At 42.9% G+C, this 17,361-nt stretch overlaps 1 protein-coding gene across 1 annotated transcript in view; it reads left to right on the top strand.

Moving 5' to 3' along the window:
- Positions 1 to 17,361, top strand: part of LOC123744939 (protein turtle homolog B) — a 535,220-nt gene that overhangs the window by 383,986 nt on the left and 133,873 nt on the right. Inside the window, exons 4-5 of the mRNA XM_069306332.1 lie at positions 7,114 to 7,239; positions 13,796 to 13,999. Of these exons, the coding sequence (XP_069162433.1) occupies positions 7,114 to 7,239; positions 13,796 to 13,999 (330 nt within the window). The remainder of the gene's footprint in view (positions 1 to 7,113; positions 7,240 to 13,795; positions 14,000 to 17,361) is intronic.

Genomic DNA, 17,361 nt, shown 5'->3' with positions numbered 1-17,361 from the left:
TCAATTTGCTGACTGACTACTTTTTTCGAACAATGGTTACCCTTGTCACATTGTAAAAAAAATGCAATAAAAAACTTTTTTACAGAAAAAATGTTGTCCTTTTAACGTTTGATAACATAAAATGTTATCTTTTTATTGTGTTATTAGTTTTTATATTATAAATCGACTTACCTGCTGCTTGATACCTGCTTGATGGGGTTCTGGGAGTTGTTCTACTCCCCAAGCCCGGCCCGAGGCCAGGCTTGACTTGTGAGAGTTTGGTCCACCAGGCTGTTGCTTGGAGCGGCCCGCAGGCCCACATACACACCACAGCCCGGTTGGTCCGGCACTTATTTTTTAGAAAAAAATCTAGTTTTCTCTTGAAGATGCCCACGGAAGACTGAGGAAAATGTTTGAACAATACTGAGGAGAGTGCTTCAACAACACTGAGGAGAGTGCTTCAACAATACTGAGGAGAGTGCTTCAGAAATACTGAGGAGAGTGCTTCAGAAATACTGAGGAGAGTGCTTCAGAAATACTGAGGAGAGTGCATGAACAATACTGAGATGAGTACTTCAACAACACTGAGGAGAGTGCTTCAACAATACTGAGGAGAGTGCTTCAACAATACTGAGGAGAGTGCTTCAGAAATACTGAGGAGAGCGCTTCAGAAATACTGAGGAGAGTGCTTCAACAACACTGAGGAGAGTGCTTCAACAACACTGAGGAAAGTGCTTCAACAACACTGAGGAAAGTGCTTCAACAACACTGAGGAAAATGCTTCAGCAATACTGAGGAAAATGTTTCAACAATACTGAGGAAAGTGCTTCGACAACACTGAGGAGAGTGCTTCAACAACACTGAGGAGAGTGCTTCAACAACACTGAGGAGAGTGCTTCAACAACACTGAGGAAAATGCGTCAGCAATACTGAGGAAAATGTTTCAACAATACTGAGGAAAGTGCTTCAACAACACTGAGGAAAGTACTTCAGCAACACTGAGGAAAGTGCTTCAACAACACTGAGGAAAGTGCTTCAACAACACTGAGGAAAGTGCTTCAACAACACTGAGGAAAGTGCTTCAACAACACTGAGGAGAGTGCTTCAACAACACTGAGGAAAGTGCTTCAACAACACTGAGGAAAGTGCTTCAGCAATACTGAAGAAAGTGCTTCAGAAATACTGAGAAGAGTATTTGAGTATATTTATTTATATTTGCTTTAATTAATTCAAATACCATCGGTTCTCATTTCAAATATAATGAAAAACTACCCACTCACTTATTTCTATTCTTATAATTGTTCTAGCGGTAATGCTAGACTTATAAGCAGTTCCATTATTAACGATAAAATTGGGATATTAAGGTATAAATTGGTGTCACTTAGAACACGGTTAGCTTTAAAACTTTAAATACCTGTTATAGTGACCACTTTGATTTAATAATAATAAAGACTTTCTCTATTTATTAAACAATAATGTTTTCGGTACACCATTATATAATTTTGGTTCAAAATAATCTCTTTAGTTTCTCCTTTTATCGTGGATAGTTTTCTGTTTTTTGTATTAAATTATTTTGTGTTTATTTTGTTATATAGATGTTGGGTACAAATATTATTTGTACAAAACTTATTTTATTATTTGAATGTAAATTGTATACTTGGATTAATAGTTCTTTTTGTTTTTATTCTTTAAAGGCTTTGCATAGATTTCAGAAGTTGCTGTGGTTTGTATCTTATTTTCAAATAAGTAATTATAATTTTTAGCACTTCCGTATTATTTTCACCTTCAGATTCCCAAAAATGTAAGTAGAGTGCTTCTCATTTTATTAAAGTTATAGCCAGTTATATTTTATCGTCAGATGAATTTTAACTACTTTAAGCTTGATTCAAGGTAATTGATTATGCTTGATTAAATTTATCTGTAACTTTTATGTGCATAGGGGCACCATCTCTTGTGAAATTGTATAGACCCATAGCCTCGGAGAAGGGAATAAAGGGTATTCAGAGAAAATCTTTCCGATTGACTAGAAGTACGTTCCAGCATTCGCTCCTCCTACCACCCTTTTCTTTATTATTTATGTTGCCTACTTTATTATACAAGGTTACCCGGTTCGTGGCGTATATACACTGAGAGTACACTTTAGCCCTGAACTAGGTGCTTGCTGGTTTGGCAGCAAGCTACTGTAATACCTCAATAACCTTCCGCAGGTTGATAGGCGCTGAGTCTACGCTAAACTTTCAGCAATTCGAATAAAATATTGAAATAGCTATAAATCATTCTCTAAATTCTAATATTTCTGATGATAAAACCCCTCTTCTCGCCCTATTGCGTCGCATTTTTTATGGAATCTTCCTATTCGTCAAAATGTGCGAAGTTTTAATATAAAATTAAAGCATTGGAAATATTGACGTTTTCTATGCATCAGCCTCTATAGTTTACGGCTGGGGGAGAAGGTTCGTTTGTTTCTGGTTAGAGGAAAACTTCTACTTCTTTTATGGAGTAGCAAATTTGGATAACGCGCTGGGATATTTAATCCCTCGCAATACCTTATGTAAATCTAACCACTTTTTATGAAGTTATCCCTGAATTTAATATTTTCTACTGAATATCAAAAATATTATTCCGTTTTTTAAGTGTATATTTTCGGGCCTGAAAGCTATACTTAGTGTGTAAAGCGATTATCAAAAACTGTTCGAGAAAAGAAAAATGTAAGCGTATTATGTATGAAATAAATATATTGCATATTAAATATGTAAGCGTAATATATATATTATAAGAGAAGCGTAATATATATAGGAGCTTGGCTTGATTTCTGAGTTCTGAATGTGCTTTCCCTAATGTGATCAGTTTAGGCTGTATTCACCTAGTTGTGTTCAACCCGCTCTCGCACAAAACAGTACGTATGTGACTTATTGTTTATAGTCACTGTTTGGCTGATTAATAAGTACATATGTGTTATATGCCAAGTTATATTTTGTTTTTAAGGTACAAACTCTTTGTTCAGATTTGTTAAAGACCAGTTTTAAAATTTGGAATTTCTTTTTCAGTTTTATTAAACAATAGAGATTTGACAATATCTTGAGTTACTTTACAATTTATTTAAATATTTTGGTTTTGTTTTATTATTTTAATAAAACAGTAAAATCAGTATAGGTATAGGTTAAGTACTAATTGTAATTAAGAAGCAATAAGATGCTTATCTTAACATACTAAGAAGGTTAGGTTAGGTCGGTGTTTTCTATTCAGCGTTTCAAGGTAAACTCAAATATTCACAATAAATTAGTATGTCACATATGCACTTATTAATAAGCCAATATTGACTAAAAGCAAGTGCGAAAACGGGTTGTTGTGTTTGCGGGGGTTAAGCTTTGCTCTTTCGGCCACACCACACACACACACCCCAGGAAGCAGTACGTGACAGCTGACTAACTCCAAGGTACCTATTTACTGCTAGATAACAGGGGCATTCAGGGTGAAAGAAACTTTGCCCATTTGTTTCTGTCTGGTGTGGGAATCGAACCCGCGCCACAGAATTACGGGGGCTACCTGGACCCCTACCAGGCTGTGTGTTGACGCAGGTGGTAGTGGTTGTGGTGGTGACGGCAACCACCACCAGTTGTGGTGGTGGTGACGGCAACCACCACTAGTTGTGGTGGTGGTGACGGCAACCACCACCAGTTGTGGTGGTGGTGACGGCAACCACCACCAGTTGTGGTGGTGGTGACGGCAACCACCACCAGTTGTGGTGGTGGTGACGCTGGTTGTTGTCATCAACCTGTCCTACAAGGAACAACGCTTTTCGCGTTACATAAGGCCAAAATCGTATTACTAGAAAATGGAAGCGGTTCGCGAAAGTGACATAAACTGTCCCGTTTTCTGTTTTGGGTCCTCTGGTAGATTCGTAGAAACCACTTTAAATTGACTGTTTTCTTGACGTTGGGAAACCTTAAGAGGACGGGCTGGTTGATGATACTGGTGGTAGTTGTAGTGGTGGTTGTGGCTAGAGTCAACAACACCATCCCACCAACTATAATCTCAATATGGCATCTATAATGGCATTGATGTTTAAATACATCACAATTTCATTACAAACCCTTATGTCTCAATCACTAGTTGTAACATGAAGTTTGCACTGGGGGTTTCTTACATAATAATACAACCACCTTAAGGTTTAAAGTACCTGATGAGCTAGATGAACTCTTTACATCTAAATGATTTGTCATTCTAAAACTCCATTTTTTAGAAAAATGGGAGAGTTGGCGTTCCAGACAGAGCTCCAGAAGTGGCCTCACTTGGAACACTTGGGTCCAGACCCTCTAGGTCATGCACAGTGATATTTATTACAGCAATAATGGCCGTCTTGGTCCTTAATTTAGAGTAATAGCCCAAATTACTATGGCAATTTGGAACAGTTACCCCCCACCTATAGTTGGGTGTTTTGGTAGCTCGATTTCTTATTGAAATGTTGTGCATTGTGTCCTCAGTCGGCGGCAATAATACCTTCCTGTACATCATCGGTCGGGGGGATTTTTGTTATTTTTTTATTATTAAATTTATGATTACTTTTTCGTCTTGTATCTCTTGTGTTCACTATTTTCTCTCTCTCTCTCTCTCTCTCTCTCTCTCTCTCTCTCTCTCTCTCTCTCTCTCTCTCTCTCTCTCTCTCTCTCTCTCTCTCTCTCTCTCTCTCTCTCTCTCTCTCTCTCTCTCTCTATATATATATATATATATATATATATATATATATATATATATATATATATACTCTATATATCGATTTGTTATGCAGATCGACATATAAATGAGCTCTTTGTGGAAATAACGATCTTGTGTTATATTTTTTCCCGTTTTATATAATATCCCTCACAGGCTTAACTTAAACAAAAATGACTAAACTTCACTTTACTACATATAATATATACACATGTCAATATAAAACAATGTATGCAGCGCACACTCACCTATGTAATATTTTTGCCAATTACATGCAAATCCATTTTTTTCGCCGCGGGGGGGGTTGGGAAGGAGGAGGTGCTTCTCATTTAAATTTGGTTAAAGTAATCAGGCACTGAATTATGTCATGAATATGGATGTAGCTTGACAGGTGACAGGCGTGACAGTTCGTGTGACCTTCACCTGTCATGCCAGCTAAGGCAAGTCGTTTGAGCCCTGAGTTGTGACACATTTTTTTTATATTAAACCAAAACCAAGAGGATATGTTTAGCTCGTATTCCTAACACACCTTAGAGAGTATCCATTCCGAGGTTAGGTGTAAATTATAACTCGTCCTCTTACTGAATACAGTACCTTTGTTTTTTTTTACACAATCGTAAACATCGTAAAAGTTGCTGTGGTTTAGGGAAATTCAAAACACTGTAATAATAACGCGTCTTACTGTGCGTTATTTACGTCTAACACGTTATGTGTTAAATTATCGCCGTTCCTGTGATGTGTTAGTGCAAGCAACGTTTTACGAGTCAATTTTACTACATGTTTGAATGTATTCATAAACTAACTGGTTGTATTATTTGTGCCCTCTGTCTCGTGGGGCCCTCTGTCTCGTGGGGCCCTCTGTCTCGTGGGGCCCTCTGTCTCGTGGGCCCTCTGTCTCGTGGGGCCCTCTGTCTCGTGGGGCCCTCTGTCTCGTGGGGCCCTCTGTCTCGTGGGGGCCTCTGTCTCGTGGGGCCCTCTGTCTCATGGGGCCCTCTGTCTCATGGGCCCTCTGTCTCGTGGGGCCCTCTGTCTCGTGGGGCCCTCTGTCTCATGGGCCCTCTGTCTCGTGGGCTCCTCTGTCTCGTGGCCCCTCTGTCTCGTGGGCCCTCTGTCTCATGGGCCCTCTGTCTCGTGGGGCCCTCTGTCTCGTGGGGCCTCTGTCTCGTGGGCTCTCTGTCTCGTGGGGCCTCTGTCTCGTGGGCCCTCTGTCTCGTGGGGCCCACTGTCTCATGGGGCCCTCTGTCTCGTGGGGCCCTCTGTCTTGTGGGCTCTCTGTCTCATGGGCCTCTGCACCCTAAGTTTCCAGTCAGTGAGACGTTATTTAATCTAGTTTATCTAATACCGTTGATATCAGTACGGTCGTGATTCTCTACCTTATCTAGCAACAATATTATCAAAACAACTCTATTATTTAAAACAAAAAATTAATAAATGCGTGTCTAGACATAGCCGTTCATATATGTATTTTATTTTATTATGCTACACAGCATAAAACCAAAGAGCAGCACGCACTTAGTGCTCTGAGGGAATGTTGAGTGCTCCTCCTTCCCCGACAGGTCCTGTCAGGGGCCCCGATGATGAAAGAAGCAAGAGACCTTTGGGTTTGTTGCAAAAAACTGAACTTTTTCAGATGTTGCTGGAGGGACGCGGAGGATGCCAAGAGCCTCGTGGCTCTTCGTGTGCGCCGCTGGAACCAATCCCCATCAGGGTCTTATCAAGTGCACTAGAAAGACTTTTGTGATCGGATGTTTGTCCGTTATCCCAACTAGAAATTTTAATCTTGCGCACACACACACACAGCTCAGACCTAAAGCAATCTCGTACGTATTCCTTCATGAGCTGCGCATTCGAGGCTTCTTTTCTTATGTATTCCTCAAACTCAGGTCTTAGTGGCCGTCTAGAGAGTTCAGGTTTTTATTTTCTCAGACTTACAGGGAGCAAAGAGCCTTCTACTGCGTCCATATGGATGAAACTATATATTTTTTTTATCCCTTATGTCTTCATTTACATATGTTTTTATTTTTGTATTTCATTTTTATTTTAAGCCGTATAGTTTTATAGAATTTGCATTTAATGCTTGCTTTCCTTAAAGGGCTTTCCTTAGGTGCCGGCCTAGAGTCCTCGAGATGAGGTTATCTTGTCCTCATCTCGAGTGATCTCCTATAGTACTTACCTGCAACTTTCTAGAACCATAACAAATTTTAGGACGAATGAGAATGGATTCTGTGACTGACAAGACCTTTCTGAGGGCCTCAGTGGTCTGGTCATGGTCTGAGGGGGGGACCACGATTGTTGTCTGAAGGGCCATGATCATACTCAGAGCGGCCATGATAGGGTCATTCGTGAATGAGATCCAAATTCAATTTTTATCAACATTATCTCTGACTTTCGCTTTAACAGCCTTGTTTTTTTCCCCGCCAGTACCACCAAAGAAGCCCGAAATCTACAACGCCACCAACCATCTTGTTGTGGGCCAGTCGGGAGCATCTATTATTGGTCCCTATAACGAGGGTGACCCAATGGAACTGATCTGCAAAGTCACTGGAGGTAAGATAGCTGTCCATGCTCTCTCTTTTCTCTCTCTCTCTCTCTCTCTCTCTCTCTCTCTCTCTCTCTCTCTCTCTCTCTCTCTCTCTCTCTCTCTCTCTCTCTCTCTCTCTCTCTCTCTCTCTCCCTCCCCATTATTTGATAATGTGTTATAACATATTTGCCTATAATTTTGTATATTTAAAGGACTGTGTTTCTCATTTTGTCAATAAAAACACTGAGATCTCTCTCTCATCATCGTATTCTTATGGGATGCTCACATATGTTGCCCAATTCGTGTTGCAATTATCCATGCAGACCATACAGTACCGGCGATACGAGTGGTGCTCCTAGACGTCATGTACTCCTTAGCCGGAAAGGACAATACACTCAAAAGAAATACAGAGAATGAGTCACAATAACGTGGCTGAAAATTATACAGCCAACGTTGAAAATTGTACAGTCAGTGCTGAAAATTATACAGCCAAGCCACATTTATGAGAAGGAAAATGGGGACGATTTGGTCCATCCTCGGTTCTTAGAGTCATGTTTCTTTTCTTTCTTGTGGTGGCTGGGAAGTGAAAGGAACATGATCTCCGCAGCGATACAATGGGTGTAACTGACGCCTTGATCCGATGTTCACTTCGTTACCAGTCCCTGCAAAACTCTAGAATTCTCAGAGATGCACAAATATGTCCGTTTTCTACGCAAGTGACACATTCTGGTTGTGTTGACGTCGGCGTTCGTGTAGTCATTAGTGACCACCATTATTCCCTCCTTCTCCTCTTCCTCCTCTATTCTATCCCTCTTCTATCCCCCACCCCTTCTACCACCTCCCAACCCTCCAGTGAATAACGCCTTTTGTTTCATCACAACTTTCATCATTCAATTACAATATTTTGCATAAATGTAAATGGCGTAACTATTCTCATTTGTCTTCTGCCAGAAAAATTACTTGCAAGAGGGAGATCGTTCGAGAGTTTTGAGGCTGGCTTCTGTACAGAATAGAAAATTAGAGATCTGATTTTTGTATTCGAGTTCTTTTATGGGGTCCAGGTCGACTCGTAATCAAAATTTCATGTTATGGTCGCCCGAAAACTGATATTTTGATCCTTTTTTCTATTTCAATATCAATTTTTGGAGCGTTTAAGAGTCTATTTCTCCTCAATTCAAGTTGAACAGGTTTGCGTGTGTTTAGTTCACCTCAAAGCAGAGAATTTGAGGCTGAAATTACGAATGTAAATGATGAATTGAAGTCCTGTGTCAGCGCTGGTAAAGGTTCATTGCAAATGTTTGTGTTTTACAAAGTGTGATGTGGCCTGGCAGACAGCTTGTCAGGCTCACACCAGTAAGGCATCACCAACCACCCAATCCGACATCGATTACAGGGCCAGGCAGGTATCTTGACCCAAATATGGAATTACAATCAATCAACCTATCTCGGATGTGACATGACATTTGTGTCAATCTAAAACGGATGTAGCGCAGCATGACAGACAACCTGACACGAGTGTGATATGACAGTCATGCGTTCGTTTGTATTTCATGTTGCCTACTCTCGCTTCTCTTCCTTCTTGAGCCACATCTCGATATTGTAACACCAACTTGTAGCTCCTTACGTCCCTAAATAGCCTCATCTTATGTGTTCCAAACGACCTTGTGGGGTAGTAGGTATTAGTACCTGGTCGTACCTGCCCTCCTTGGTACCCCTCTACACCACTATGCCTCTTGATCACAGCTGTTGCCTAGCAAGTCATGCATGTACTAAGATCTCTGCTGGCCCCCCTTTGAGTTATTCCACTTGCCTTTCTCTCTGAGTCTCTGGCTCTGGGAACTGGTGAATGATAATTGAGCTTGTCCTCTTCATCCCCACCGTGACGCTCTGTACACTCTGCTTGTTGTCAGAGTCTGGTTGTTCTCACGGCATCTGAGTCTCGTCTAACTGGTATTGCGAAGGCTTTGTCTGTCTCAACCATCCTGTGTCTTGTTAGCTCTTCTGTTCGCTTTCTGTTCTCTTCTCTATTCATCTCAATCTCTCCTTGTTCCTCCTTTCGTAATCTTTTGTATGTAATTTGTCAACTCGTCTGTTTCTTTCACTCTCTTTTTAATCGTCCATCTCTTTACTTGTTATATTTATTTCTTTATCTCTTTCAAACATTTCTCTCTTTCCTGCATCTTTTTGTCTGTCTCGTGTTTTAATTCCTTGCCAGTTCTTTACAACCTTCCATTCATGTTGGTTATTTCCTCTCTGCTCTGTGACCTTTCACTGACTAGACCTTCTATATGCTTCTATATTTTATCTTCTCCATCTTTGTATTTCTTGTTCTATTACTTTATAATCTCCTTCATTTTGTTTGAATACTACCATTCTCAATCCCTATTTCCTCAGTTATTACATCTGGTATATTCTTCCTTCTTTCTTATTATAACTTATACTTATCCCGGAGGGAACCGGTCGGCCGAGCGGACAGCACGCTGGACTTGTGATCCTGTGGTCCTGGGTTCGATCCCAGGCGCCGGCGAGAAACATTGGGCAGAGTTTCTTTCACCCTATGCCCCTGTTACCTAGCAGTAAAATAGGTACCTGGGTGTTAGTCAGCTGTCACGGGCTGCTTCCTGGGGGTGGAGGCCTGGTCGAGGACCGGGCCGCGGGGACACTAAAGCCCCGAAATCATCTCAAGATAACCTCAAGAAGATCCCCCTCTGGTAAATCTTGCTCGACCTTATGCCTCCTCCTCCTCCTCTTCCTCTCCTCGAATCCCAGATAATGTGTCCTTTTCCTGCTTTTTCTTTTCCAGTTTTCAATCAAATGTTTATTTATTACTCCATCCAGTCGACGGTGTCCCAATTGCTTGCATCAGATGCGTCAGCCTGACCTCATAGTGAGACTGCACTCAGTCTCTTTCCTTGTGAGACTGCTCTCAGTCTCTTGCCTTGTGAGACTGCTCTCAGTCTCTTGCCTTGTGAGACTGCTCTCAGTCTCTTGCCTTGTGAGACGGCACTCAGTCTCTTGCCTTGTGAGACTGCTCTCAGTCTCTTGCCTTGTGAGACTGCTCTCAGTCTCTTGCCTTGTGAGACGGCACTCAGTCTCTTGCCTTGTGAGACTGCTCTCAGTCTCTTGCCTTGTGAGACGGCACTCAGTCTCTTGCCTTGTGAGACTGCTCTCAGTCTCTTGCCTTGTGAGACGGCACTCAGTCTCTTGCCTTGTGAGACTGCTCTCAGTCTCTTGCATTGTGAGACTGCTCTCAGTCTCTTGCCTTGTGAGACTGCTCTCAGTCTCTTGCCTTGTGAGACGGCACTCAGTCTCTTGCCTTGTGAGACTGCTCTCAGTCTCTTGCCTTGTGAGACGGCTCTCAGTCTCTTGCCTTGTGAGACTGCTCTCAGTCTCTTGCCTTGTGAGACTGCACTCAGTCTCTTGCCTTGTGAGACTGCTCTCAGTCTCTTGCCTTGTGAGACTGCTCTCAGTCTCTTGCCTTGTGAGACGGCACTCAGTCTCTTGCCTTGTGAGACGGCACTCAGTCTCTTGCCTTGTGAGACTGCTCTCAGTCTCTTGCCTTGTGAGACTGCTCTCAGTCTCTTGCCTTGTGAGACTGCTCTCAGTCTCTTGCCTTGTGAGACTGCTCTCAGTCTCTTGCCTTGTGAGACGGCACTCAGTCTCTTGCCTTGTGAGACTGCACTCAGTCTCTTGCCTTGTGAGACGGCACTCAGTCTCTTGCCTTGTGAGACTGCACTCAGTCTCTTGCCTTGTGAGACTGCTCTCAGTCTCTTGCCTTGTGAGACATAACTCTGCAGGTGGCTTGATGCTGTGTTTTCTTTCGCTTTTCTGGTGTTGTCTAGTAGTTCCAGCTCACCAAACACTGGAATGTTTGTGTACTCACAATGTGTGTGTGTGTGTGTGTGTGTGTGTGTGTGTGTGTGTGTGTGTGTGTGTGTGTGTGTGTGTGGTTGAGTGTGCGTTTGTAAGAAATGAGCCTCATCTCTAGTATGAACAGCTCTACACACACACACACACACACATACACACACACACACACACACACACACACACACACACACACACACACACACACACACACACACACACACACACACATACACCTCGGGGGGCCTCGTAGCCTGGTGGATAGCGCGCAGGATTCGTAATTCTGTGGCGCGGGTTCGATTCCCGCACGAGGCAGAAACAAATGGGCAAAGTTTCTTTCACCCTGAATGCCCCTGTTACCTAGCAGTAAATAGGTACCTGGGAGTTAGTCAGCTGTCACGGGCTGCTTCCTGGGGTGTGTGTGTGTGTGGTGTGGGGAAAAAAAAAATAGTAGTTAGTAAACAGTTGATTGACAGTTGAGAGGCGGGCCGAAAGAGCAAAGCTCAACCCCCGTAAAAACACAACTAGTAAACACACACACACACACACACACACACACACACACACACAGGGTTTTCGTGGCCGAGCAGACAGCGGTCAGGTTTTGCAATCCATGGATCCGGATTAATTCCCGACTGAGGTAGAAACAAATGGGCAATTATTTTTTGTCCTGACACCTCTTCACCTAGCAGTAAATAGGTACCTGGGAGTTATTCAGCTGTTACTGGTTGCATTCTGGGTATGTACGTATATATGTGTTCATGATAAACAAAATATATGTACCGTAATAGAGAGATTAGGAACAAAAAGAAATCTTAGAGTCAACACACTAGACACCAGACGGGGTCCATGGGCATATTGTTCAATCCTGCAGGGACAAACAAACAATAAATACACACATACACACACACACGCATCATACATTTAACAATGTATTAAATGTCCTATGGAGCAGAACATGGGCGGGGGGGGGGGGAGTGAGCCGTTATCAAACGGTACGGCCTTTTATATATAAGTGTCTTTTACGAACTGGGTAAAAAAGTTGGTTCCTGCGGGAGTGTGCTGCCTTTCTGGCGCCCGTTGAACCGTACTGCCTGGCCCCCACCCCCCCCCCCCACACACACACACACTCCACGCTCCAGAAGGAGGATGAACCGGGCTCCGGGGGCCCACTGAGATCGCCCTTTGATCGTTGGCAACGCGAGAACAGTGGCGTGGTTTTTCATGGTGTGAAAAACTCGCCCGCATATTCAGCAACAGTGTAAGGGAGTCAGTGGGGGCAGGCAGGGCATGAGAGCCATTTGAGGGGAAAGTGAGGCAGTGAGAGAGTAGAGAGGGGAGAGGAGTGAGAGAGAAGAGAGGGGAGAGGAGTGAGAGAGTAGAGAGGGGAGAGGAGTGAGAGAGAAGAGAGGGGAGAGGAGTGAGACGGTGAGAGAGGGAAGGCAGTGGGTTAGTGGGGAAGGAAAGAAGGGAATGAGGCAGTTGGAGAAGAGAGAGGGGAGTGAAACAGTGGGAAAGAGAACTGGATGCAATTGGAAAGATGAAAAGAATGGGAGAGATAGATATAGGGGGAGGGGGAGTAAGGCAGTGGGGGAGAAGAAAAGAGGCAAAAGGATAGTAGAGGTGAAGAGAGGCATTGGGAGAGCGGAAAGGAGTCACGAGGAGAGAGGAAGCGAGAGATCAGGAGAGAGAAGGGGAGACAATCGGAGAAGGGAGCTAGCCAGTGGGGCGAAGTCAAGAGAGTGGCAGCAAGGCAGCAGAAGCGTAAAGACAGGAAAGCAACAAAGGGAAAATCGGAGAAGGGAGTTAGCAGGAGAGGAGATAAGAGAAAGGGAGACACTGGAAGAGAGAGAGAGAGAGGAAGGGAAATAGAGAAAGCAGTAGCGAAGAGATCCGCTCAGCACATAGGGTCAGGAACCACTGACGGCCAAGCGGTGTTGGAATGCGTTCTGCTGGACTCTCTTTTTAATAGGTCTATGAGAATGGAAGTACCACATTGGAAGTGCATGGATGTCGCCCCGTCCAGAGAGTCGGGTACCCAAAGGTCCTCAGTGAAGTTTGTGTGGAGGAGATCCAGATTTACCACGAATTTCTTCGGTATTTTTTATCCGACACTGTCTAATATGTCATTGACATATATATAAATAATATATATATATATATATATATATATATATATATATATATATATATATATATATATATATATATATATATATATATATATATATATATATATATGCACTACATCAAACCTAGCAGCGCATATTAGGCCTAGAATTGCTTGGACTGGTTAGGTTAGATATTTTTAGGTACATTTTCAGCTCTTAGTGTGTCATTTAGGCTTATTCAGTGATAAAAAGAAACGCGAACTTCTTAATTAATGTCCAACAGTCATTTTTTGTACGTTCGCCCTAATTGCTATTTTAAGTACTATTATTTTAAGAGGATTATACATGCTATAATGTTAACCAGACCACACACTAGAAGGTGAAGGGACGACGACGTTTCGGTCCGTCCTGGACCATTCTCAATCGGCTTGAGAATGGTCCAAGACGGACCGAAACCTCGTCGTCTTTTCACCTTCTAGTGTGTGGTCTGGTCAACATACTTTAGCCACGTTATTGTGACTCATCGCCAGCATGCTATAATGTATACATGCGCATGCGTGTGCGCGCTCAGTACTGCTGACATGTATGTATATTTCCCCTACAGGGCGACCGGCACCGATAGTGATGTGGCTGATTAACGACGAGGTGAAGAGGACCGAGGTTGTCGAGGAAGAAGAGGGCATCCTGAGTGCCTCCGTCAGAGTGCCAGAGCTCACCCGCCGGCACCTCCACGCTGTCCTCGAGTGCCGGGCCTACAACTTCAATGGCTCCATCCCTGTTTCTTCCACCGTCACTCTCGATATGAACTGTGAGTGTTAAACATCTCTCTAACAATCTACGTGTAATTCGCCTCTCAAGATATGATTTGCCAGTGTTCAGTTCTTCTCGTTTGTCTCAATCTGTGTTCGGTGGCGCAGCAAAGGTGTTCCACCAATCCGAAGAGCATTGAAGGTAAGGCGAGTCTCCTACGGAAAACTTGGATTGGCAAATAAATAATCCCCATCATGAGGTGATTTTATCTGTAAAAGGTAAGTTGTGCTCACCTCAAGTGTATTTTCAGGCCCTGGTGAGTGTGGTCGGGAAGGGAAATATCAAGGGGAAAGCGCCAAGCCATTACGACAATATAGCACTCGGAACGGGGTTAGGATAAGGATTTTGGGATGGGACGGGGGGTTGGGGGGAAGGAATGGTGGCCAACCATATGGATGGTCGGGGATTGAACGTTGACCTGCATGAAGCGAGACCATCGCTCTACCGTCCAGCCCAAGTGGTATTAGCAGCAGTATTAGAAATAGAGGAGAGAGAGAGAGAGAGAGAGAGAGAGAGAGAGAGAGAGAGAGAGAGAGAGAGAGAGAGAGAGAGAGAGAGAGAGAGTAGCGAAGAGCAGGAAGAGAAAGATAAGAGAGTGAGAAAGGGTGTAGCATCACTGTAGACAAGATAGGGGAGTCCTCAGCCACGCTCGGCTCAACAGCAACAGCATGCTAGGATACAGTGCAACAAGATACACAATGAAATCAGTGTGTAAGCTAGAATGATTCTCTCTCCATCTCTCTCTCTCTCTCTCTCTCTCTCTCTCTCTCTCTCTCTCTCTCTCTCTCTCTCTCTCTCTCTCTCTCTCTCTCTCTCTCTCTCTCTCTCTCTCCCCACTGCAACCAAGAAAGCAACAAAGCAGCAACGCTGCAACATGTCACTGCAGTCCAGCAATATATGGATACAACCGCAGCCCATAAATATCAATACAACCCCGATATAAACACAACAGCAGTCACGACACAAACAGAAAAAAAAGCACAACTGCAAAGCAGACACGAACATAAACAACTCTTATGACAGAAGTCATGCCATGACACTCGTGAAGCTCCTCCACCATTGTCTGCCAACACCCAGCCCACTAACACCACCCAGCCCACAAACACCATCATTACTCCCACAAACACCATCATTACGCCCACAAACACCACGCTCTAACGTCCTCCATCACGCCCACAAACACACCACCGCCCCCAACAAACTCCCCCATCACCACCACGCCCACAAACACACCACCGCCCCCAACAAACTCCCCCATCACCACCACGCCCACAAACACACCACCGCCCGCAACAAACTCCCCCATCACCACCACGCCCACAAACACACCACCGCCCCCAACAAACTTCCCCATCACCACCACGCCCACAAACACACCACCGCCCCCAACAAACTCCACCACCATCACATTCGCCCACAAACTCCAACGACACCAAGAAATAATCCATTAGTCGCCCGCCAATCGGTATTTCCAGTGGGCGTGACTTACAGCTATAACCAGAGTCTTTACTTCCTGGATTGGCATTTTGGCGAATTACTGCCTATATTTCGTGATTTTTACTAGTATTTGGCGCTCTTTCTCTTCTTTTATGCAGTCGAGGGCAGAAAATCCTAAAATTGCTCCGGACGATATTATACAGTGTTTTCTATTTATTTTTCTGCTTGCCTATGTTGTAAAAAAAAATTATGGAAGGGAAACTGTCAGGGAGTTATTAAACGAGACAAATATATTGTGAAGGGAAGAGTGATATGAAACTGATAAAGTCGCGTAAGAAAAAATAAAGAATGCTTAACGCGTTTTCGGCTTAATTCGCCTTCATCAGAGCAAAGTAGAATGATTCTACTTTGTAGTAGCAAAGTACAGCAAAGTAGAATCATTCTACTTTGCTCTGATGAAGGCGAGTTAAGCCGAAAACGTGTTAAGCATTCTTTATTTTTCACATGTGGTTTTTCCGCATGTTTGAATCAGTGTTTTTGTGGTCGTTGTTGCATATATATATATATATATATATATATATATATATATATATATATATATATATATATATATATATATATATATACGCAGAACGCACTTCTCGGCTTACTATGCATGGCCCGATTTGCCTAATAAGTCAAGTTTTCATGAACTAATGCTTTTTTGACTACCTAACCTACCTAACCTAACCTAACATTTTCGGCTACCTAACCTAACCTAACTTATAAAGATAGGTTAGGTTAGGTTAGGTAGGGTTGGTTAGGTTCGGTCATATATCTACGTTAATTTTAACTCCAATAAAAAAAAATTGACCTCATACATAATGAAATGGGTAGCTGTATCATTTCGTAAGAAAAAAATTAGAGAAAATATATTAATTCAGGAGAACTTGGCTTATTAGGCAAATCGGGCCTTGCATAGTAGGCTGAGAAGTGCATTCTGGCTACTAGGTACGACATATATATATATATATATATATATATATATATATATATATATATATATATATATATATATATATATATATATATATATATATATATATCAAGGGGGCAATATAGGCATTCCAACATCACAAAACTTTAGCCTGGTCACACCAAAAAAATAATTATTTTTCACAATAACAAGTAATTTGCAATAACACACAAGGAGAGATTATCACGCTAACGGGGTTTCAACACAGCCAAGTAAGTCCCCAGTGTGTATCAAGGAAAATGCAGCTAGTCACTCTGTCAAACAAGAATAGCTGATAGAAGTTGCACAGATAATACTAAATAGAATTTTTATCCTTTTTTAAATTGTTTATTATCTAGTCGAAGAGCAATGTTGCTGTCTTTGGGCCACCTTGGGACAGTGACTAACTACAAGATATTCACCTTGCTCACAGCCCTGCTATCTTCATTACACTAAGGCGTGGGTAACGATTACTCAACCCACGACTCGCTATCCCACTCTCGGAACTACCCCCCGTCCCACTTCACTACCTCCCGTCCCATCTCACACTCTCCCATCCCACCTCATGATCCCCTGCCTCCACCTCCGAAACCCACTGCCTTTACTCCCCAACTTTTGACTCCAAAAGCCTTGTCTTGAAAATAGTTTCCCACAAGAGAATTCACATCATAACCATTACTACCCACACGAACAGCTGAGATGTGGTTTACGCTGGTGTCTCAACAGCCTCTCCCTTCCCTTTCCGGGACACTGTTCCTTCCCTTCTTCCTCCTTTCCCAGTTCCTATAATATCCTAATGTCCCTTCCACAGGCTGTACTTTAACAGTGGTTTTGTGCTCTATCTTGATGTTCACCTCGACCAGGTACACAGATCCAGTACACAGTACACAGATCCAGTACACAGATCCAGTACACAGTACACAGATCCA

Source organism: Procambarus clarkii, chromosome 57 (assembly GCF_040958095.1).
Source record: "Procambarus clarkii isolate CNS0578487 chromosome 57, FALCON_Pclarkii_2.0, whole genome shotgun sequence".
Classification (NCBI taxonomy): Eukaryota; Metazoa; Arthropoda; class Malacostraca; order Decapoda; family Cambaridae; genus Procambarus; species Procambarus clarkii.
The sequence above is the reverse complement of the archived record's forward strand: the minus strand, read 5'-3'. Positions and strand labels throughout refer to the sequence as shown.